Source organism: Musa acuminata, chromosome BXJ3-4 (assembly GCF_036884655.1).
Source record: "Musa acuminata AAA Group cultivar baxijiao chromosome BXJ3-4, Cavendish_Baxijiao_AAA, whole genome shotgun sequence".
NCBI lineage: Eukaryota > Viridiplantae > Streptophyta > Magnoliopsida > Zingiberales > Musaceae > Musa > Musa acuminata.
In genome coordinates, this window is record NC_088352.1 from 22435104 (window position 1) to 22459023 (window position 23920).

Consider the following 23920-nt stretch of genomic DNA (forward strand, 5'->3'; position numbering starts at 1 on the left):
ATCAAATAATTTTTCACATATAAAATAATAATTAATATTTTTAAAAGTTTTTGATTTTTTAAATACTATTTTTAATTAAAAAATCTATTACATTAAATGACTGTATTGTAAGAGGTCCTCTTCCGCACCCAAACCCGCACCTTTTTTCATAACACCCTTGTATAGCCGACCGAGATTACCATTGACGTGAATGGCCTTCGACGTGGGATCCACGGCATGGTTCACTGCTGAGCCACTAACCCGGCGGGTGAATTTAAATACCTTCACTTTATGTTCCGTTACGACGACTCTTCCTCCTATCCTCTCCGCAGCACTGTTTTGGTCGGAGACTCATGCGAACGCGTCCACAGGGTCGGGATCGGATCAAAGGCCACATTTCGATCGAACGGCTCGTCGCCGGCGTCGACGAGCTCGCCGATGGATTGTGCTTTGACACATGCGATTGCATGAGGGTCCGATCTTACGATCTCATACGAGATTGGGGAACCTTTTTGGGGATCGCCAATTCATCGCCATACACCTTCTTCATTGCCATCGTGACCACAACCGCCTGCTTCGTTGCTTTCCGACTCCCGCGGCCCTCCTCCTACCTCTTCTGTTAGGGTTAGGGTAATCGATCGGTCTCAGGTGCGATTTTTTTCTTCCTCCTTTCTCCTCTCCCCTACTCCTCCCGCATCTTGATCGATGGTTTCGGCGTTCGGATCCCTGGTTAGGGTTTGATTCGATCGCCTTCGGTTCCTTCCCTAGAGGGTGATTTGGGCACAGGCTCCCGATTCGTTGCGGGGAAAGGGGCGGGGGATCTTGATCGCCGAGGAGGATGGCGATGCACGAGAGGAAGACGATCGATTTGGAGCAGGGATGGGAGTTCATGCAGAAGGGCATCACTAAACTGAAGAACATCTTGGAGGGGCTTCCGGAGTCGCAGTTCAGCTCGGAGGATTACATGATGCTCTACACGTACGTCACATCTTATCATCTCTGCTTCTTGATCTTCTAGTCTTCGAAAAAGGGTGTTTTTGTTGGTTACGGATTTGTTGCCCTCGCCGTTGGATCAGGACTATCTACAACATGTGCACCCAGAAACCCCCTCACGATTACTCGCAGCAGCTATATGACAAGTACAGGGAGTCGTTTGAGGAATACATCACGTCCATGGTGAGCACGATTCGTTTACCTGAGCACGATTCGTTTACCTGAGCACGATTCGTTTACCTCAGGTTGCATGCTTTGTCGACAAAAAAAGAAAAGATTTGTGTCAATAGCAACCTGTTTTGTTATGTTACTAATCTTTCTGCACGATCAAGTAGAGACTGAAGTAGTATCTAAGTAGGCTGAGTGGTTAAGTAGTTAGTTGCATGTCATTGATCTGTTTCTTGTTGCATCTGTTGTATAAAGTTATGGTTTTCAGCCTCAGAAGGACAAGCTTGACTTTTGATGACATAACTTGATGTGTCTCAAAATCGAGTCAAGCTTTGGAGCTTCATAGGGTGTGCTGAAATTTATATAGGTTTTGGGAGCCCAAACAATCTGATCCAAGTCTTGATCTTTAAACTGTTGGTTGTTTTGTGAAGGAGCATCTTCATTCTTCACTGCTGTTCAGCAGCTCATTTGATCAGTAATTATGTTTATCATTTACATGTTTCCACTTTCTCTAAGATGCAATAATAGAAAAAAATGATTTGTATAAAAGAAAAGAGAGAAATAAGTAGCATTCTATTGTTTATATGCAATACAAGTTTGATTATCATTTGGAAAGTTGGTATGCAGGAATAAAGGTTCAGATTTTTTATTAATGACAGGAGACCGAATTAACTTGCATCTTCGATAATCATTAAATTTCTATCATGTAAAATCTGAAATTTCATTGGAGTACAAATTGTAGTTTAATCAAAAGTTCTACTGTCTAAATGTTATAGAACTCTGTGATGGTATCAATGTTTTTATAATTTCATTAAAGCTTCCTTCTTTATTGGCTCAGGTATTGCCATCTTTGAGAGAGAAGCATGATGAATATATGTTGAGAGAGCTAGTCAAAAGATGGTTAAATCATAAAGTTATGGTCAGATGGCTTTCCCGGTTTTTTCATTATCTTGACCGATATTTTGTCGCTCGGAGGTCACTTCCACCACTGAATGAAGTTGGGCTTACCTGCTTCCGTGATCTGGTACATCAACACCTTTTTTGCTGAATTGCTGCAATATGTAACATAAGATTGCATTTTCTCTATGTTACAAGCATTTCACATGTAGTGAAATATATTGGAGACCTTATGGCAGTTTATTTTGACATGTATTCTCTTTTTTATAGGTTTATCAGGAGATTAAAGGCAAAGTTAAAGATGCTGTCATTTCTTTGGTAAGTTTGGCCTTTTTTCTGATGATTAATCATTTTCACCTGGCTACCTAGTTTTGACTGCAGTTGGTCTTTCAAATAGATTGACCAAGAGCGAGAGGGGGAACAAATTGATAGAGCTTTATTGAAGAATGTCTTGGACATTTTTGTTGAGATTGGGCTAGGTAACATGGAGTGTTACGAAAATGACTTCGAAGCAGATCTGCTTAAAGATACTGCAGCATATTATTCTAGGAAAGCTTCAAATTGGATTTTAGAAGATTCATGTCCAGATTACATGTTAAAGGTAATTCCCACTTAAATATGCATAATTATGTTTAATTATCCCACAGTGAGACATTTTGATGTCTTATCTGGCATTTTTTAGGCTGAGGAGTGCTTAAAGCGGGAAAAGGATAGGGTTGCTCATTACTTGCATTCAAGCAGTGAACAGAAGTTGTTGGAGGTATATCATTCTTGTCATAAGTTTCATCTCTAGCTGAAGTGATCAGTTATTTAAATATGTTTTTAAGTGTTAAAAAAGAAAGGATATCTTAAAAGTCTTGATACTTCGTGGACTTATTGTTACCAGTTAGGACTTAGGAGCTACGTGCACCAATCTTGAGTATTTGCAGCTGGATACTATTACTTGAGTAATTGAAATATCATCGTCAATTTTTTTTTATTTGTAGAAAGTGCAACATGAGTTGCTATTTGCATATGCAAGCCAACTTCTGGAAAAGGAACATTCTGGGTGCCATGCCTTACTTCGAGATGACAAGGTGCCTGTACCTATTTGTTGCATAAAAATAAGATTCTTCCTGTGGAATTAAATAAGATTTAACAGCTGTGCATCTGTTTTGCATTTTAGGTGGATGACCTCTCGCGTATGTATAGGCTCTTTTGCAGAATACCTCGTGGCCTAGATCCTGTTTCTCAAATATTTAAGCAGGTTTACCTCTGATTTTTAATTTGTGACTTTATGGAGCTCCAGTAAAATATTGACGGGTCTGTTTTCTGAATTATTACTCTGGTGCAGCATGTGACTTCTGAGGGTACAGCCTTGGTTAAACAAGCAGAGGATGCTGCAAGTAACAAGAAGGTAGTCTTCCATCGTCTTTTTTTTTTTTCATTGCTTATCTCTGTATGTTGTAATCATTTTTATTTCTTTCTCATGGCAAAAACAAAATAATAAATTAGCTACTCAGTCCTTGTTATTCAAGTTCATGAATTCTGATCATGTTGCATAGTTCTTAACAGCATGGATTCAAACAGTGTGTCGGTACCATGATGAAGAACTGATATTGGACCATAAGGTCCAGTATCAGTTGGTATTATTTTTTGTTATTTTTTTGAGTGATACTGAGTCAACAGGTTGATATACCACCTAATATATCAATGCTAGACCAGTTTGATAGATTATTGAATAGGCACCGGTTCAAGATTTAAATCTTTGCTTAAATACTTAGCTTTGTAGTAACTGAGCAACTTGCTCTGAGCAAGAGCACCAAAAACTATGGTAATGAGAGTTGAACCTACAATTTTTAGTTCTGTACTCTAGCATCATAATGTACTATTTCATATTACATTCTTTTTGTTGTCTTAGGAGCAAATGAACATCTGCTGCAGTTTGTGTTGCAGAATTCATTATTCTCACCCGATGTTAGTTATATTGGTTTATGGCCTTCATCTTTAGCATATCTTGAGCTGATTTGCTATGTTTGCTTTTTCGTTTAGTTATTTCTGTTTTTTGCATATTTTGTGGTCCTTGTTTTAGCATCTTATTTGGATGCATATTGTATTAAGATTTTGACACTATAAATTATGCAGGCAGAAAAAAGGGATGTGGTTGGTCTGCAAGAACAGGTATATTGGGATGTTTTGACGTTTACTTTATCACAAGCTGATTGGTTAGAGTGTGGGCAGAGGTTTTGGTTATTTTCTGATTATCAGAAAGTAATACCTTTGGGTTTTCAGGTTTTTGTTAGAAAAGTTATTGAGCTGCATGACAAGTACTTGGCATATGTGAATGACTGCTTTCAGAATCACTCCCTTTTCCATAAGGTTTGGTTTATGATGCACCACTGGTCAAGTTATGTTCCTTTGCTTTGTGTAAGTTTTATTTGTCCCTTTTTAGGCACTGAAAGAGGCATTTGAGGTTTTCTGCAACAAGGGTGTTGCAGGCAGTTCAAGTGCTGAGTTGCTGGCTACCTTTTGTGATAATATTCTTAAGAAGGGCGGAAGTGAAAAACTCAGTGACGAAGCAATTGAGGAGACACTTGAGAAAGTAAATAACTTGTTTAATTATTTGTGTCTTTGCATCTTTCCTACCTCATGTTTACCTCTCCTATTCTTCCTCTCACTCATAAAGCCCTCCTTTCTCATCTCTACTGTGTTGTCTACTTTGGGATGCAGCCATTGAACAAATACTTATATTTGCAGGTTGTAAAGTTGCTTGCTTATATCAGTGACAAAGATCTGTTTGCCGAGTTTTATAGGTATATAGCCCAACCTATGCTGAGTTAGACAATCTTCAATTTTAGTTAATGTTTACATGACTGCAATATGTGCTGTCTTTTTCATCATTGTTCCGATTGTGAAATCAATGAGCAGGAAGAAGCTTGCTCGGAGGTTGCTGTTTGACAAAAGTGCTAATGATGACCATGAGAGGAGTATTTTGACAAAGCTAAAGCAGCAATGCGGAGGACAGTTTACCTCAAAGATGGAGGGCATGGTCTGTAGCATTATGTTGTTAGTTGGATACTAATTAGTGGTTTAATGTCTTGGATTTGGTTTTTCAGGTGACTGATCTAACTCTTGCCAGAGAGAACCAATCTAATTTTGAGGACTATCTGAACAGTAACCCTCATGCAAATCCGGGGATGGATCTAACTGTAACTGTTCTGACAACTGGTTTCTGGCCAAGTTACAAATCATTTGATCTCAACCTTCCTGCTGAAATGGTTTGGCAAACTGTTCTATTTTTTTTTCTTATCCTATGAAAATATAGAAATCATTTTGAAGAATAGTCATATTATGTCGTATCTTTGGGGATTCACTAGGCTGAGCAAACTCATTAATTAAAATTGATCTACTTTAACTAAAGGTCTTTTTTTTTCATGATAGTGCCTTAATTCTTTCTTACTCTGGACAGGTGCCTTAATATTTTTATTTGCATGGTGGTCCCTGAAGTCCTCCTTCACTGTGCATTTTGGTCCTCCAGTTTCTTCATTTACAAATTTAAGCAATGTAGTAGAAATATCTTTTGAGTAGCACCATCTTTTTGTTAACATAATATTATAACTTAGAAGCACATCTTTTATCCCAAAACTAATTATATTAACCAAATATAATCATTAATGATTCTCTGTAGATCTTGTAATTTTTTGGAAAAAAAGAGTTCGTCATCAAGATACTGATGGGCCTGACCCTAATGTAAATTCATATTGATTAGTAGGAAATACTGTTGCAAGTATGCCCTTCCATCCTAATTGTTCCCCTTTACTCATTCATTGGTTGTAACAAATTTGTAGAATTATTCTTTTCCAACAACTTTCATTCATTGTCTTTTGGAGGAGCATAATATATTTGATATTACTTATCAACAATCAAGAAGCTTCAGTTTTAAAGCAAGATGGAGAATATGAAAGGAAGAATCTCCAGGTCTCTTTGTTCTCTTAATTGTTTATTTTCGATCAAACCCAATAGTTTTTAGAGTTAGATCAGTCTTTCCGATGTCCTATCAGCTTGATAAGGTTTTGCTAAAGAAAATGGCGCTGGTATGCACAACAACACAAGATTGGGGGACTATCATGTAAATAAGAAGCGTTTAGGGATCTATATATATATAAGTTAGCCAATTATTTATTGTTTAATTGTTAAGCAAATGCTGATTATGATTTCTGCTTACAGGTTAAATGTGTAGAAGTGTTCAGAGAGTTTTATCAGACAAAAACCAAACATAGAAAGCTTACATGGATTTATTCTTTGGGGACATGTAACATCAATGGAAAGTTTGAACCCAAGACAATGGAGCTTATTGTGACGACTTATCAGGTATCTATTGGATAATATTTTATTGATGTTGGATTAACATGGATGCTGACAAGATTTATTCTTGTGTTTTATGTGTACAGGCTGCGACTCTGCTTCTATTCAATGCATCAGATAGATTGAGTTATTCAGAGATTGTCACTCAGCTTAATTTGACTGACGATGATGTAGTCAGATTGCTCCATTCCCTTTCTTGTGCCAAATATAAGATTCTTAATAAAGAGCCGAATACAAAATCCATTTCTCCAAACGACGTCTTTGAGTTCAATTCCAAATTCAGTGACAAAATGAGAAGGATCAAGGTCTCAACATAACTTCCCATTCAAAAGCGGCAGACAACTGTCCTTTGCTTAGCAACTTCGGCTGTTGCATCTGTTTTTCATATTCTTTGGATTCATCAGCTGTTCTTAACTGCAGATACCTCTCCCCCCAGTGGATGAGAAGAAGAAGGTAATAGAAGATGTTGACCAGGATCGAAGATATGCTATTGATGCCTCCATTGTGCGTATTATGAAAAGTCGTAAAGTTTTGGGCTATCAACAACTGGTGATGGAATGTGTTGAACAACTTGGTCGCATGTTCAAGGTACTCGGCTTCTTCATTTTGTTACAGCTAGTGAAACATATGAATATTTTATGGTCAATACGCTTTCAATTTTACAAGGCTTTTCATGCTTGTAATATCTATGTTAACTCTCTATTTTCGTCCGAGCTGATATATCGGGTTGACCCTAAACAATCAGTAGCTATAGCTTCTTGTTTCTGAGTGGTCTGTTGTTGACATAGCAGTGAAAGCTGTTCTGTTTGTGTGGTTATCTGCTGTTGACATTATGGTGAACTAATAATTGCAATGGCATAGTTTTACTAATTGTAACTGATTGGTGCCAGACCTTAAAAGGAATTTTGTTGATCATTTGTATAAATCTCTGAAATATATTTGATCACTTATCTATGCTGTCTTGATTTGTTAATTTTGCAGCCTGATTTCAAAGCCATTAAGAAACGAATGGAAGATCTGATCACCAGAGATTATTTAGAGCGTGATAAGGACAACCCAAATCTTTTCAGATACTTGGCCTGATTGATTAGATCTCTGGAGAATCGTACATGCTGTTCATCATTCAGGCTCCCATCTGCATCAACTGCAGAGGTAGTGAGCCTGTTGAAATCTGTTGCCACATAGGCTGGAGATTGATGACAAATTTTTGAGACTATGGGAGCATCTTTTTTGTATGTTCTTGAAACCAGAGTTGAAGTGCTTCATCAATTTCCACACCAAAGGAGAACACTTGGTAAGAAATTTTCTGCTGGAGTTGTGTGGGTAAGGGGATTTGATATTGAAGTCACATCATCCCCGATCTTACCTTTAAATATTTTTTCTTTTTTATTGTAGCATTACTTGATTTCATCTGGTATTGTGTGGTGTATTTTCTTTATCCTAAATGCTGCGAGCAACTGCCAAGTAAACAAGACCATGTCTTCAAAATTAATAATGATGTCTAAGACTCCCTCTTTAGTTGCCTAATGTCCATTTGTACATTTGATTGACTTCAACTTGCATTAGGCTATTACTTGGAATTGGGTTTTCTAACTTTTTTGGGTTGATAAATGACATGTGCACAATATTGAGATGATAAATGACACCCTCAAGGTTGCTGATGGTTTAGTAGATGGCATTAGTTTGGCATCAAGTTTTAAGAGTTAACTGCTACTGGATATGAATTTCCTGGTTTTCATGCTATTTATATCGAACATAGTTCAAAAAAAAAGGAGCAATATATTTGCCACATGATCTAATATCCAGTTCATGAATTTAGTGGAAGATTAACAGTAGATTTCTACGTCCTTTTTCACAAGGTGAGTGTAGAATGTTTGTTATTCTGCATCGCTTATCATTTTGTGGGTGTTCGATTGGATGGTTGAAAAAAATGTTGTTGATGAATTTTTTGAATCTTATAGATATGCTACTTTATATGAAGTATAAAGTTGCATATTGTTGATTTTGTTGTTCTACAATGAACTTAATATAAATTAATGTTATTAATAAAATAATATGATAAAAAAAGTATATTTGTACTTTCTTTCTAGTCATAAATCTTCACCACTTTTTTCTTGCAGGTAATTAGACTTATTGTCTCATTGTGTTGCAATATGGAGTATTTTTTTCTTAGTGGCATATATTTTTTTATTTATGTTACTTATCAACCATCAACCCTCGTATCCCTGAAGCACAAATCATGACTGACCCAAAAACTCATCATGATTTAGTATCCAAACTATAAATTTATACACCCACAATTGTGAATAATATATGACTACACTTTTGTTATATGTGCCTCAACCAGATATATTTCCTTCTTGTGAGTACATTTAAATATTTACACCCATGTGTGGAAGCAATAAGAAATTAGTATCCCCGAGTGTGTTGTTTCGAAGTAGGTTATCTGCTTCGATTCGGAAGCTGTACATCTTCACGTCCACTATGCATTCCAGCTGCCATGTTTCTCGTTTATCTTATGTACATGCGAGGTTCTTAATTGAATGTTACATTAATATGTATTCAATCGAACACTACTTTGAAATCGGTTTTTCTAGTTTTTCTATTCATAAACAAAATATTTCAAATGTTCTTGGTATTTAAAGTAATTATAAGGATTAATTTCATGTATCAAACTAATAGCAACGCATGACAAAGAACGTGATTATCGTACCTGATCCATCTCGATCTTCACCATCGATCGTGTGCCCAAAAATAGTCACCATAAGCACACAATTGAGGTTTAGAGGTGGCAGGTTGTGCGAGTAAAATAAAAGGAAAAACAAAAATAAGAAAAAAAGAGGACAGCAAGTGAGGAAGAAACAGAAGAGGAGATACAATATCATGTCGATTTAATGAAATGTTCTGTTTCAGTCATTTGTCGCTGTTCCAATTGTTTCCTAATACTTTTTTGTTAAATATCATGATGGTTAATCAGTCAGTTGTATCATTTTCTCGATTTTTTTGTTTATCTAATTAATAATTTCATATATTGGTTAGAGCCTGAATTCCCAAAAACAAAAAAAACAAAACACATATCTTTGATCATTTTTGTTTGAAAATATCATTTTACCCCAATCTCCACGGATCCTGTTATCCTTGTTAGATATATGGACTTTGTTGGCTCCCATCAGACCCACACTTGTGCATAAGCAATTGTTGGCATCTTTACCCTAACTTCTTCTCTATCTAGTTGAACTCATCCTTATGCTCCTTTCCTATAGCATAAACAAAGAGGGTTGCATGCGACGAATGAGGGGGCTACTATTATGGAGGCATAGATAAGTCCAACGGGATAGAAGGAAGGGAGTTAGGATAGCGAGGGCCAACGACCACTTATGCCAAGGGCAAAAACAGTAAGGGCAAATTCGATGGGAGCTAATGAGGTTTATAGAGATAGGGTGTGTCTAATGAGAGCCAGTAGGGTCCGATGAAAGTGACGGAATTGGACGGAGGTGGTGTTCGACAAGGATAATATTATCATTTAAAAAAATATTTTGTGAATTTTTTTTAAAAAAATTGGGACCCTAACTTTGAATTTATTGAAAATATAGATTTTTTTCATGAATTCGCCTTTTATTAGATATATTTTTTAATAAACACATATGAAAACTAAAAAAGTATTCTTATTTGGATTTTATTGCTGATTTGCTGAAAGATACTTCATCAAGATTCTTCATATATGGATGCATAAGAAGAGATCATCAGGATCATATCGTGGAAAAAAAACCTCATTGAGAACTCACACTAGGAGAAAAATTATGCAGTTTTATATTATATTCTCAATGATCTCCTTTTTTTATATTTATGTAAATAATTATTTATGACAATCGAATATTTATTTATTTTGTATTTTTTAACATAAATTCATTAAAGCGACAAATCCAATGTAGCTTTATTCTACAGCGATATTTGCAAACGTTTCTTTGCTTCTTTAAACTCTAATATATTTTACCTTATTTTTTAACCAAAATTTGGATCATATTAATTGATTATTTAGATTTTATTACAGAATTTGTTCTTTTTTTTTTTGCTTGCAAATCCATATTTCTGTTTAACAAAATATTCTTGTTATCATTTAATTAGATTTCGATATATCATCAAATAATCTAAATACGAAGGAAAAAAACTAATGGGTAAGTTCATGCAAAAAAAAAAAATCTCTATTTTTGAAAAATTCTCAGTTAGTAACTTTCAAAAATTCTTGTGGAGTGTTTTTTTTTTTAAATGATGTCATTACCCTTAATATCTATCGTCTTAGTACTGTGGTTCTTGTCAGACCCTGTCGACTTTTGTTAAGCTCCTTTTTACCTCTACGTATACCTATTGGTCTCCATTGAACTTACCTCTTCTCACCTGGCCCTCATCGTTCTTGATTGCGATGCAAGTTTTGTTGGCCCCCACTTCTCACCTCCATTGAACATCTTTAGCCCCCTCTATTTATACTTATATTACTAGTTGTTATAGGAAAATCTCAATGCAATATCATATGCGCAATGAAAGAACATAAAATAAAATATGAGATTTTCATAAAAAGGTTTCATCGTCGTGCGAAGATTGGTGCACAAAAATCTACAAACTAAAAACCACGCATGAGATAGTTGTGTTATCTAGGGAGATAGTATATCCTTGAATTCCTACATATCTGTAGGAGAGGATGAAGGAGGTCAAGTGTCCTCCTCTCTAGCGATAGTCCACATGGTAAGAGCTATGAAAACGCTTCTCAAATTGCTATCCAAATCTCCACACCTACTATCTGAGGAGGAGAAGGAGACTTGAATTCCTACATATCTGTAGGAGAGGATGAAGGAGGTCAAGTGTCCTCCTCTCTAGCGATAGTCCACATGGTAAGAGCTATGAAAACGCTTCTCAAATTGCTATCCAAATCTCCACACCTACTATCTGAGGAGGAGAAGGAGAGAGGAGAATAGAAGGTGGCAACCAAGAAGCCAAGCCTATGATCTTTTGGTTCTCTTCTATTAATAGAAGCCCCCTATCAACTTAACCCTAATGGATCATACCCTATTGGGTATTGGATCTCTATCCAACTATCCAAACCTTTTAGATTAGTGGATCTTTATCCAATAATCTCTCATTGGTTCTTATTAGTGCTAGTCATTGGTGTTCTACAAGCCAATCACGTGAGTGATGGCACATGTGACATCTAAATCTCCACACCTACTATCTGAGGAGGAGAAGGGAAGAGGAGAATAGGAGGTGGCAACCAAGAAGCCAAGCCACCTTTTGGTTCTCTTCTATTAATAGAAGACCCCTATCAACTTAACCCTAATGGATCATACCCTATTGGGTATTGGATCTCTATCCAACTACCCAAACCTTTTAGATTAGTGGATCTCTATCCAATAATCTTTCATTGGCTCTTATTGGTGCTAGTCATAGGTGTCCTACAAGCCAATCACGTGAGTGATAGCACGTGTGACATGAAACACATTTTTTTTACTTATTATATTATTTAATATTTTATCATTATATATATATATATATATATATATATATATATATATATATATATATATATATATATATAGTGATGTGCATGGATCTATGTAATGGGAATCAGATCATGATAAGATCACGATAATGAGATCGATTCACTTTTAAACACAGACCCCAAATAATCCTACTGATGACACATGTGACATGATACACATTCTTTTTTCTTATTATATTATTTGAGATTTTATCACTTTATATTGCTTGTTGCATATATATATATATTGTTATGTCCATGGATCTGTACAATGGGAATCAGATTGTGATAAGATCATGATAATGAGACCGATTCACCTTTAAACATAATCTCTAAATAATTTTGGTCAAGGGTTACTCCAGAGGGACATCGAGATAATCAGACAAATTGATATACTGTATGCCCGTTTATATGATGGAGGTAGCTGATCTCATAGTTGCTCGTGTGGGGACACTAGAGCTACAATGCAGGTGCTCATTGGAGAATGAGTTTACTAATTGATTTGCTTACAAAATGATGGATGGTTAATGATACCTCATTATTAGACAATGATTTCGTTGTCCCAATGGTATACTTGGTCCATAGGCTTGAGATACCAAGAATATCCTGTGTGAGTACTCCACTCTTTGATATCAGACTTATAGGTTTGGAAGTTTCAAATCTAGCATAACCGGTCATCGTGAGTAGCAATCAACCTTACGAGGACTATTGAGTGTCGATAGAGCAAGAACTAATAGGAGGAATATCCTAGATGTTCTTGCTCAAACAAATCCCTAGCTAGGGTCATTCGGATTGAGAGAAAAAGAGTTCTCTGGGAAAATCTAATTAAAGCGAGACTCGAGTAGAAACCATATGGGTTTGATAGTACCATGCCTGATATACGATCTCTAGGGTATTAAATGGATGAGGAACTATAGATATATGGTAATTGAGGATAAATAGGTCTAAAGGATTGGATTCCTCAATATCATCTAGGGGCTATAACGGCCTAGTACGTTCGCAATTGATGAGTCGAGTGAATTATTATGAATATAATAATTCATTGAGCCAAAAGGAGTTCTGACAAGTATGACTCATGGCCAGCTTGATATTAGGCCTAGAGGGTTACACAGATATGGTAGGCGTTGCGACAAGTAGAGGTTCTAATATAAGATATCCATCATAGCCCATATCTTATTAGATATCCAATAAGCCCCTGAATTATTGGATCCTATAAATGAGATCCAATAAGAGACAATGAGAGATTATTGGATAGAGATTCACTAATCTAGGAGACTTGGGTAGTTGGATTGAGATCCAATACCCAATATGACAGGATCCATTAGGGTTAAGTTGATAGGGGGCCTCTATAAATAGGAGGGAACCAAAGACCGATAGGCCAGAGGCCTTTTGGTTGCCACCTCATATTCTCCTCTCTCATTCTCCTCCTCAAACAGTAGGCGTGGAGATTTAGGCAATGATTTGAGGAGCGTAATCGTAGCTCTGCTGTGTGGATCACCGCTAGAGAGGAGGACGCTTGACATCCTTCATCCTCTCCTACAGATCTGTAGGATTCAAGCATATATCATCTCCCTAGCTAACATAACTATTTCACACGTGGTTTTAAGTTTCATGGGTTTTTGTGTACTAATCTTTACACGATGACGAACACATTTTTTTAGAAAATTTGAGGATTTTTATTTTTTATTCTTCCGTTGCACATGTGATGTCGCCCCTAGATTTCCCTACAGTGGTATCAGATTCAGGTTGTTCATGTGAAAGATTGATTTTAAACTGTGTGTGTTGTATTTTAGAAAGACTTTGATGTCAAAATCATTGACACAAAAGCGAGAAAGGGCAGCAACTATTGCTATCCTTGCAAATGGCAGCCTTGCTACCATCTGCGTGCATGCAGCCGCCTATAGCGGTGGCGCCCGCAAGTAGGCGGCATGGTGCCCATGCCTGCAATTGTTCCTACACCCAGTTGCAACTGTAGGTAGAGCTGTCTACGTGCAGGCACTGCGCTTGCAGCCACACGAGTGGTACCTGCGGGCGGCACCCACAGCGGTGCCCGTAGGGGTGCACACTCGCGTGGGCAGCACCACTTAAGGGCGATTGTAGTGCCGCTTATGAGTGGTGCGCCCATGGGCAAAATTGCCCCAAGGGCGCCCGCCCGCGGGGGTAGCACTACCTACGAGCAAAACCGCCCGGGGGGTAGCAGTTTTGCTCGCGGGGGTAGTGCAACCCGCAGGCAAAACCACCCATAAGCGAGTCGCCCACTGGTAGAGGTGACACCACCTAGCATAGTGACCGTCGCCCGTGGAGTGGCGACGGTTGTAACATAAGAAAGGCAGGGAAAGGGGATTAGGGGTTGTTTAGGAAAAATATTGTTTTGCCCCTATGAATTTTAGAAATTTTATAGTTTGTCCTTTCTGTCTAAATTACTTAAATACCCCACAAAATTCAAAAAATTCCTTGCATGGCCTAAATTTCAAAAAAAATTTAGTTAATTAAAAGATTTAATTAATTAATTATTATTATTTATCTAATAGTCCTATATAGTGATATGTACATGTGATATATAATTTTAACGGATGATCATTATTATTATTGGGGCTTGTGAGCCTCTATTTTTTTCATTCATTGTCGGGCCTATATGCCTATGATTAAGTTATAATCACACAAAGAGGCGCATCGAGAGTGTGGAAGCTATAGTAGGACCCACAAGGCCGAGATGGATGATCGTGATGCATGGAGATATATCGAGATGCTGACGGAATCAACGGAACTAACGAGGACGAGATAGATGATCACATGGCATGAAGATGCACCGCTACACACATATATCTTGATGTGAGTGATTAGGCCCACTGGCTCGGGCTTGATCACATTAGGCTAGGGTCCATGTTTATCTAATGTGATATGTGATTATTTATACACCTATTAGATATGTAAATATATTTGCATGCGATATAGATATATGTTAAATATGTATATGTATGACATGTCATATTAGGAGACCAAATCAAAATTCCCTCTCTCGATAATATTAAGTCAGTAAATGTGAGGCAATTAGATTGACCCATGTAGCCTTCTATCATTATCGGTAGGGACTGATTCTCAACCTAAGTTGAGTTTGTCTAGTCCCTCGAGGCTCACCTATATTGCGATTCACTATCTTGCCTATGACATAGAGTTATCACCGGTGACTTGAGGACAAAGTATGCTTGGTCAAGTCCCTCGAGGGTATATCATTGAATTAGACTCGTCTTGTAACGATGGTATTGACTTAACTAAACATCATGGTTGGTCGAGTCCCTCGAGACCATAGTAGTTTGGAGACCGAATAGGATGGGAGTCATAAGGAGTTATGATTAGAAAGAGTTGCCTACCTTTTAGGCTTAGTGTGATTGATCGAGTCCCTCAAGGTTATGTTAAGACGCTGATTAGATCTCGATCCCCACTAGAAATCTGTTGGAGACTTTTATTTTACGTGCTGAGGGTGTCGCATGACTCGCTAGAAAAATAGTTGGAAAAAAATAAGATAGAAGTCCATATCTTGATTGTTTATTTTTTTATAAAACATGCATGTTATTTATTTTTATTGCATCTTTATTTTCAAAAAATATTACTTTCAAATCCCTTACGTGGCATACTTGATGTCAACCACTATAGGTGGACCCATGTCAACTCATGTCAACTCATGCCATAGGTAGTTACTCCTACTTTATTACTTTTACTAATGATTTCTCAAAGCTTGGACATGTGTACTTGATGAAGTACAAATTTGAGGTCTTTGAAAAACTCAGAAAGTATAAGAATGAATTGGAGAACCAAACTAGAAAGAGTATCAAGACTCTTCGATCAGATCGAGGAGGTGAGTACTTGAGTACAGAGTTCACCCAATTCCTTAAGGACTATGAGATTCTTTTGTTGAATCTCGGATTTTGATGATGAAATCAATTGATAAGTTTGTAATACGTTTTGAGTAACGCAGGACTAGCTTCGATCATGGAGAGACAATTTGATCAAGGCAAGAAGAATCAATGTTGGGCCGAAGTGGAACATGTTAGAAGATTGGATGTCGAGCCGAAGGATCGGTTGACGTGTCAACAAAAGGCTTCATGCCATGAGTTCGGGCATCGGGCCAAGAAGATCGGACATTACGCTAAGGAGATCAGATGTTTCAAAAAGATAATATGCTGATTGGGTGAGATGCCAAAGGAGAGGACAATGCGTCGAAGGGTCGGACGAAACGTCGGATGAACCAATGACATGTCGGACATGTGATTAATGCTTTATAATAATTGTCTAGATCGAAGTAGTTTTAGTTCTAATTATGTTAGTTTAGAATATAATTAGACTAACTCAATTAGGGGTCAACTAGGCCCGAATTGGAGCTGTTTTAGGCCAAGTGGAAGGCCCATTTAGTGACCCAAAAGTTAGGTCAGGTAGTGGCACCACCGGTCCAGGCGGTGGAACCACCAGTGGCTCAATCTCCAAGACACCGTCTTTGAGACTATGGTAAGCAGTGGTATTGCTAGACTGGGCGATGGTACCACCCAATGTCAAAGAGTACTAGTAGTGGTACTGCCTATTACTAGTGATGGTACCGTTAGTACTCCAAAATCTCAAGGATTTAAATTTGTATTGAATCTTGAATTTTGATGATGAAATCAATTGATAGAGTTTATGATCTAATCTACGTTTTGAGTGACACAGGACTAGCTTCGATCATGAAGAGATAATTAAAGCAAGAAGAATCAATGTTGAGTCAGAGTGGAACATGTTAGAAGATTGGATATCTAGCCAGAGGATCGGTCGACGTGTCGGCAGAAGGCTTCGTGTCATGAATTCGAGCATCAGGCATAGAAGAGTGGACATTATGCCAAGGAGATCGGAGTTACGGAGGTCAACATACCGATTGGGTAAAAGACCACAAAAGAGGATGATGCGTTGAAGGATTAGACGAAGCGTCGATGAAGTAATGATATACTGGACAACATATGATTAATGCTTTATAATAATTATCTAAATCTAAGTAGTATTAAGTTGTAATTAGGTTGGAATTAGGCCAACTCAATTAGGGAGCCATTGGACCTAAGTTAGGGTTGAGTTGGGCCAAATGGATGGCCCACTCGGCCACTTGGAGCCATGCCAAGGGTGGGCAGTGGAATCGCTTGAGGCTTAGCCTCTCAGGAGGTCTGGGCGGTGGTACCGCCTAGACTAGGTGGTGGTACCACCGGTAGTTAATGCTGCTAGGCGATGGTACCACTAGAGCCTAGTCTTCGAGGCTCTATCAGGTGGTAGTACCATCAGACTAGGTAGTGGTACCGTTTAGTGTTAGTGTTGCAGGCGGTGGTACCGTCCAATATCAGTGCTGCCGATGGTGGTACCACCAGGATCTAGGAAACCCGGGATGAGACCTTTTTTGACTCTATTTTTGAAGTCATTTAAGGTCTATAAATACCCTAGCTATTCCTTAATGGAAAAGCAGGAAATTGAGTTGAAAAAGGGGGGAAGAATCCTTATGAAAAAAGTTGTAAATCTCTCTTCTTAGTATAGAGTCACATCTTTGTAATATTTAGAAGTTCTTTTAAAGGGAAAAGTGAGGTCTAAGTGTAAAAGAGAGAAGTATAACGGTTCTCTCCTGAACATGTGAAAAGAAGAAAGAGTTGTTAGGGTGGTTGATTCTCGCTCATTCAAAGAAGATCGATAGTGGAAACCGATAGTCTCGAGTGAAGGGGAATTGAGAGTGGATGTAGGTCACGATGACCGAACCACTATAAAACTCAATTTGCATTTCTTTCATGCTTTTCATTTATATTACAAACTGATTTACTTGCTTATTACTTTTACTATGCTTACGAATGTGTTTTGAAGTTAACATCTTTCCAATCGATTTTCATCGAACGAGAATTTTCAAACCGACGTGATTTTATAGAAAACACTAATTCACCCTCCTCCTCTTAGTGCTGACTTGGTCCTAATAGTTGGTATCAGAGCAAGGTTACTCTCTATTTGGTTTAAACTCAAGAGAGATGGCTTTTGTTGGCAATCAAGAGGTACTTTCTATTACTCATCCTCCTATGTTTAATGGGACAGACTACACTTATTAGAAAACTCGGATGAGAGTTTTCTTGCTTTCTTTGAACTTTGATTTATGGAATATTGTTGTACTTGGTTTTCAAACCCCTTCAAAGCTTATGAATGAATGAAATGACTTTAAGAAAAAAATATTTTCATTAAATGCAAAAGTTATGAATGTTTTATTTTGCACTATGAATAAAAACGAGTTTAATTGTATTTCGACTTGTAAACTGCACATGACATTTGATATACTTTTAAAGTCACACATGAAGGCACAAGTAGGGTTAAAGATTCTAAAGTTATTCTCTTGATGCATGATTTTGAATTGTTTCGTATGAAACCAAGGGAAACCATTGGAGACATGTACACCGGTTTTATGGATGTCATCAATGGTATAAAAGCAATTGGTAAGAGTTTTTCGAATCTTGAACTTGTTAATAAAATTTACGTTCTCTTCCTAAAAATTGGGATCCAAAAGTAACTACCATTCAAGAAGCAAAGGACCTAAATAATTTTGTGCTTGAAGAACTTATTGGATCTTTAATGACCTATGAAATGAGTTGTATTGCACAAGATGAACATGAGAACAACCTTCTGAAGAATAGGAAGGATTTGACTTAGAACAAAAGAAGACCACATGAGTGAAAGCTTAAGTGATGATGACATATAACTTTTGATAATAAAATTTAAAAGGTTCATAAAATAAGAATCAAAAAATAAAAATAAACTAAAAGAGGATACAACTACTTGCTATGAATGTAAAAGGCAGAGGCACTTCAAAGATGAGGGTACAAAATTGAAGAAGAAGTTGCCTAAGATGAAAAAAACACTCCATATAACTTGGAACGAATCGAGTATATTCAAAGCCGAGGAACAAACCAACAAAGACAAAGTGACGAATTATGCCTTGGTGGCTTTCGACAATGAGGTAAGTGACTCAACCAAAACTCCTTTACCTTACTATGAAATTACTTGATACATTTCATAAGTTGCTTTTAAATTAGTTAGTAAGAAATATAAAAAAAATCATGTTTTTCTTTCTAGTGATTTTAAAAAATAAAAAATGAACATGACAATTGTATGTTGACTCCTTGCACTAAATACAATGAGTTAGATTCACTAAAGAAGGAAAATACTACAATAAACAATAATAAAAGGAAGATAATTGGAATTAAAATTATTATTAACAAATCAAAACTTTTGTTTAAAGATGCTATGTTAGTTGATATTGTTAGGATCGGAGTGGCACTAAGAGGGGGGGATGAATTAGTGCATCGGATTAAAACTCGTAAGTTTGAAAATGATTTTGTAAATGCGTAGAGATTTCGATTCGACAAAGAATGACTTGGCAAAAGTAGCTTGAGTAAAGTAAGGAGATAAAAACCAAAATCTTGCTACTATATAAATAAAGGTTTCCGAAAGGTAAACACTCACACATTCAAGGAACACACCAATTTAAAGTGGTTTGGTCAAATGACCTACATCTACTTGCGAAGCCTTCTTTGATGAGGCCTCCAACTTCCACTAGCAAATCACTTTGAAGGGGAATGACAAATACCCCTCTTACAATCTTTTACAAGTGGTTCACACTCTTACAGATTTTTCAAAGAGAAAGAGGGGGGTGAACACTTAAGCTATTGAAAACAAGACTTGCTAAATACTTTGCTAAGGCTTTTTATCAATCTCTAACTTCTCAAAGGTTGTGTTCCCTACTAAGAATTGAGGGGTATTTATAGACCCTAAGAGGATTCAAATTTGGGCTCCAAATTTTGAATTCTCTTGGATTCCCGATGCTGGCAGTGCCACCGCTTGTTAGTGGCGGTTCCACCGCCTGTTAGTGGCGGTTCCACCGCTTGTTAGTGTCTGACAAACAGTGTATCGGCGGTGCCACCGCCTAATCCGACGGTGCCACCGTCGAACCTCTCGGGTGCTGGACGGTGCCACCGCCCAGTCCGACGGTACCACCGCCCGATCCTCAGGTTTTGGGCGGTGCCACCGCCCAGTCCTACGGGTCACTAGATGGGCTTCAAATCTGGCTCAAACTAGGTAATATCGGGCCTAGTTGGCCCTTAACCAGGATATAGGATTATCCCTTAATCCTAACCCTATTTACATATAAACTATGCAATTGGAAACATAGTCCTAAGCAAGTTTTCAACTGGCAAACGTCGAGTCTCTTTCCAACGAGCTTTTCGGCGATCTTCCGGCGGACTTCTGATACACCCTCGGATTTCTTCTGGTGGACTCCCAGCAGGCTCCCGATCTTGTGGCAAGTTCAACGAGTAGCCGAGCCTTCTCGATGATCTCTGCGAACCTCCGACGATCTCTTTGGCGGACTTTCGAAAACTCCGACAAGTCCCCGATTTCTTCTCAATTGGTTCTGGCAGTATCTCGAACGAATCTTCAGACTCTCGAACACTCATCAAACTTGAATCCGGTAGACTTGCTTTATGTCTTCAAGCTATCATAGTTAATCCTACATATATAAAACAAAAGTTCGATCTAGACAATTACTCCAAAGCAATTAATCAAGTTGTCCGACATGTCATTGGTCCCTCGACGCTTCATCCGATTGTTTGACGCATCGTCTTTGTTAGGATCGGAGTGGCACTAAGAGGGGGGAGGGGGTGAATTAGTGCAGCAGTGAAGTGCGATAAACTTTTCACGATTTAAACACTTTTCGAAAACTTCGTACGATAAAAGCAACGTTTTCATTTAAAACTGTTTCGATTGCGTTTTAACTTGAAGAGATAAGTAAGACGGAGACAAAGCAGTATAGCATTAAAGTGCAAATGGTTTGCAGTAATATAAATAACAATAAGTAAATGCAAACCAGAGATTACGCCAATTTTATAGTCGTTCGGTCAAATGACCTACATCCACTTGCGAGGCCCCTCTTCGATGAGGCTCCCACCTTCCACTAGCAAATCTCTTAAAAGGGAAGGGTAAATACCCCACTTACAACTTTTACAAGCGGTTCACTCTCTTACAGATTTTCAGCAAGAAAGAAGGAGGTGAACACTAGCAAATTGAAAACAAGACTAGCAAAGACTCTTCTAAGACTTTTCTCTCAATCACTTGCTGCTCAAAAAGTTGTGTTCTCAGCTGAGACTTGAGGGGTATTTATAGGCCTCAAGAGGATTCAAATTTGGGCTCCAAAATTTGAATTCTCTTTGTGTTCCCGATGCTGGCGGTGCCACCGCCTGTCACTGTCAGACATTGACAGTGCTGGGCGGTGCCATTGCCCAGTCAAGCGGTGCCACCGCCTAGGCCAATTCAGCTCACTGGTTGGGCTCCAAACTTGGCCCAAACCAGTCCGAACTCGGGCCCAATTGGCCCCTACTTGGGTTATAGGATTAATACCTAATTCTAATCCTAATTAACATGCTAACTATGAATTTAAAGACATTTTCTAAGCTATTACAAAGTCCGTAAGTCAAGACTTCTTCTAGCGAGCTTCCGGCGGTCTTCCGATAAACTCTCGGAAACCATTCTACGGACTCCCGACAAGCTCCTAGACTACACGATTTGATCTTGGCGAGTTCCGATGAGCTTCTTTGGCAAGCTCCAATCTTTCTCGGCGAGCTCCGCGAACTTCCAATGAACCTTCCGGCGAGCTTCCGAAAAACCCTTCGACAAGCTCCCTACTCATTCTTGGCTAGTTCCGGCAGCATTCCCGATGAACCTTCGGACTTCCGTCGAACTCTCGAACTCGCAATGAATCCTTCATGCTTGACTCTGACACTTTGTTTTGCTTTATGTCTTCGTCGTTATCATAGTTAATCCTGCACACATAAGCAAAAACTCTACTTTGATATAGACAATTATTATAAAGCGAATTGACATTCTGTTGCCCGTCATTGGTTGGCACTTCGTCCGATTCTTCGGCACATCGTCCTCTCTTGCGGCTTGTTGCCCAATCGGCGGTTGACTTCTGCAACGCCGATATCCTTGGCGCAATTCTACTCTTAGCCCGATGCCCGACGTCCGAAGCCTTCTGCCATCCAATATCCTAACGTGATCTCCTCCGACGCAACGTCAATTCCTCCTGCCTTAATTGTCTAATCCTGATCAAGTAGACCTGCATCACTCAAAATGTAGTTAAACATAAACATAATTATCAATTGGTTTCATCATCAAAATACGAGATTCAACAATCTCCCCCTTTTTGATGATGACAACCAATTGATGACGGAGTTAAACTTGACTCCCGGAGTTTAAACAAACTCCCCCTATCAATATGCCATATTGATAGAACCTTGAATTCAAACTAAATTCAAGTCATTGCAATATTCATCATGAATACTTGCAACACGTCATTATGAACTCATGCATAGACTTATGCATATCATGTCATCAACATACTTCTCCCCCTTTGTCATCGACAAAAGGAGAAGTATAACTATTCTTTGTGTTTGTAATATAAGTTCAACTCATTGCATGAAAAACATAATATTAAGTTTTATCATCATGCAGTTTTGAAGCTAGAAAATTTAGCAAGTAATGCATCATGCTTAGGACATTCAAGCTATCAAGTTTTAGATATGCAAGTTTTACAGCATACAAGATAGCACTTTTGGTAATGTTCAAGATAGCAAGTTCTACATCATGCAAGCTAGCAATATTGAGATGTTCAAGAAAGCAACTCTTGCTTCTTGAAATATACAAATTTGTCAAGTTTTGCTAGATGTGCAAGTTAGCAATTTTGCCTCTTAAGATAGGCAAGATAGCACATTTGCTTCTTTTGAGATAGCAACTTTTTGCTTCTCTTTAGACTACAAGCTAGCAATTTTTACGATATGTAAGTTTCACAATATACAAGCTAGCAAAAATTTCGAAAGCAAATGCAAGATAGCTTTCTTGTGTAAGCTCATAATTCTTGCTTCCTATTGCAATGTGCAAGTTGTAAGTTTTGCTTCTTGAGATAGGCAAGATAGCACTTTTGCAATTTTTGTTCCTTAAGATAGGCAAGCTTGTGATGTTCAAAATAACAAGCTCTTTCTTCTAGAAGTGTCATTTTTGCTTTCTTTGCAAAGTGTAAGCTAGCAAAATGTTTGAAAAAGTGATCAAGTTTTACAACATACAAGCTAGCAAAAATGCCAAACTAGCAAGAAATAATGTTTTACATGAGGCAAGCAAACAATTTGGCAAATGTTACATTTGCATCTTCTCTTTTGAGAAGTGCAATTTTTGTTTTCATCTTGAATTGTGCAAGCTAGTTAGTTTGCCTCTTTTCATGATGTCCACGCTAGAAATTCTTGCTTCCCCTTTGTCATTGTCAAAAAAAAAAAAGGGAAGACCCTTATATCAATTTTCATATTATGACAAAGGTAAGTATCATTCTTATTTGTGCATCATTATATATTCAAATTAAAATATACACAATTTCAATAACCTTATTTTTCATGTACGATACCAAAAAATAAATCAATCATCATTAATAAGCATATCATACATGATACTCAAACATTAAAATTTTCAAGCATTTATCAACATGTTGATCATGATACCAAACATTCATCATTTAAAGCATTCATGATACACATCATATGCAATAAATACATCATGTACATCATTATCATAAGTATTGCATACATTATTTTAACTTTATGAATATTTCATCATTGCATGCATCATACCAAAACATTTCAAGCCATGCAAGCCATAAATACAAAGAAATCATGTCATGAAGGATAAAATCATTTAAATACCAAAAGATATGATTCAAATGGTAAATATCTTCTTTAAATAAAATATCAAGAAAAATCATAGGAGTACAAAGAAGAGATCTTGTTTTAAAAGAAAAATCAAGTAATAACTCCAAGAACTCACAAGGAAAAATCATGATTCATTTAGAAAATCTCCTCTCAAGAGAATATCAAGTAAAATCGTAGAAGATCGATTAATGAGAAATTTTGATTTATAATAAAATCTCATGTA

At 37.6% G+C, this 23920-nt stretch overlaps 1 protein-coding gene across 2 annotated transcripts; it reads left to right on the plus strand.

The window, feature by feature from the left end:
* Positions 1–408: 408 nt before the first annotated feature.
* LOC135636513 (cullin-1) lies at positions 409–7908 on the plus strand. Of its 2 annotated transcripts, none has more exons than XM_065148212.1 (20): positions 409–627; positions 714–957; positions 1056–1155; positions 1979–2164; positions 2308–2355; positions 2435–2638; positions 2720–2797; positions 3024–3113; positions 3203–3283; positions 3371–3433; positions 4162–4197; positions 4309–4395; positions 4469–4618; positions 4774–4829; positions 4945–5065; positions 5133–5294; positions 6244–6387; positions 6468–6686; positions 6802–6969; positions 7363–7908. In XM_065148212.1, exons 2-20 carry the CDS (start codon positions 818–820, stop codon positions 7462–7464), a joined length of 2235 nt encoding a protein of 744 aa, XP_065004284.1. In that variant the 5' UTR covers positions 409–627; positions 714–817; the 3' UTR covers positions 7465–7908. The 2 variants fall into 2 exon arrangements, with proteins under 2 accessions (XP_065004284.1, XP_065004285.1); XM_065148213.1 differs by having other exon boundaries at positions 748–957.
* The last annotated feature ends 16012 nt before the right edge of the window (positions 7909–23920 follow it).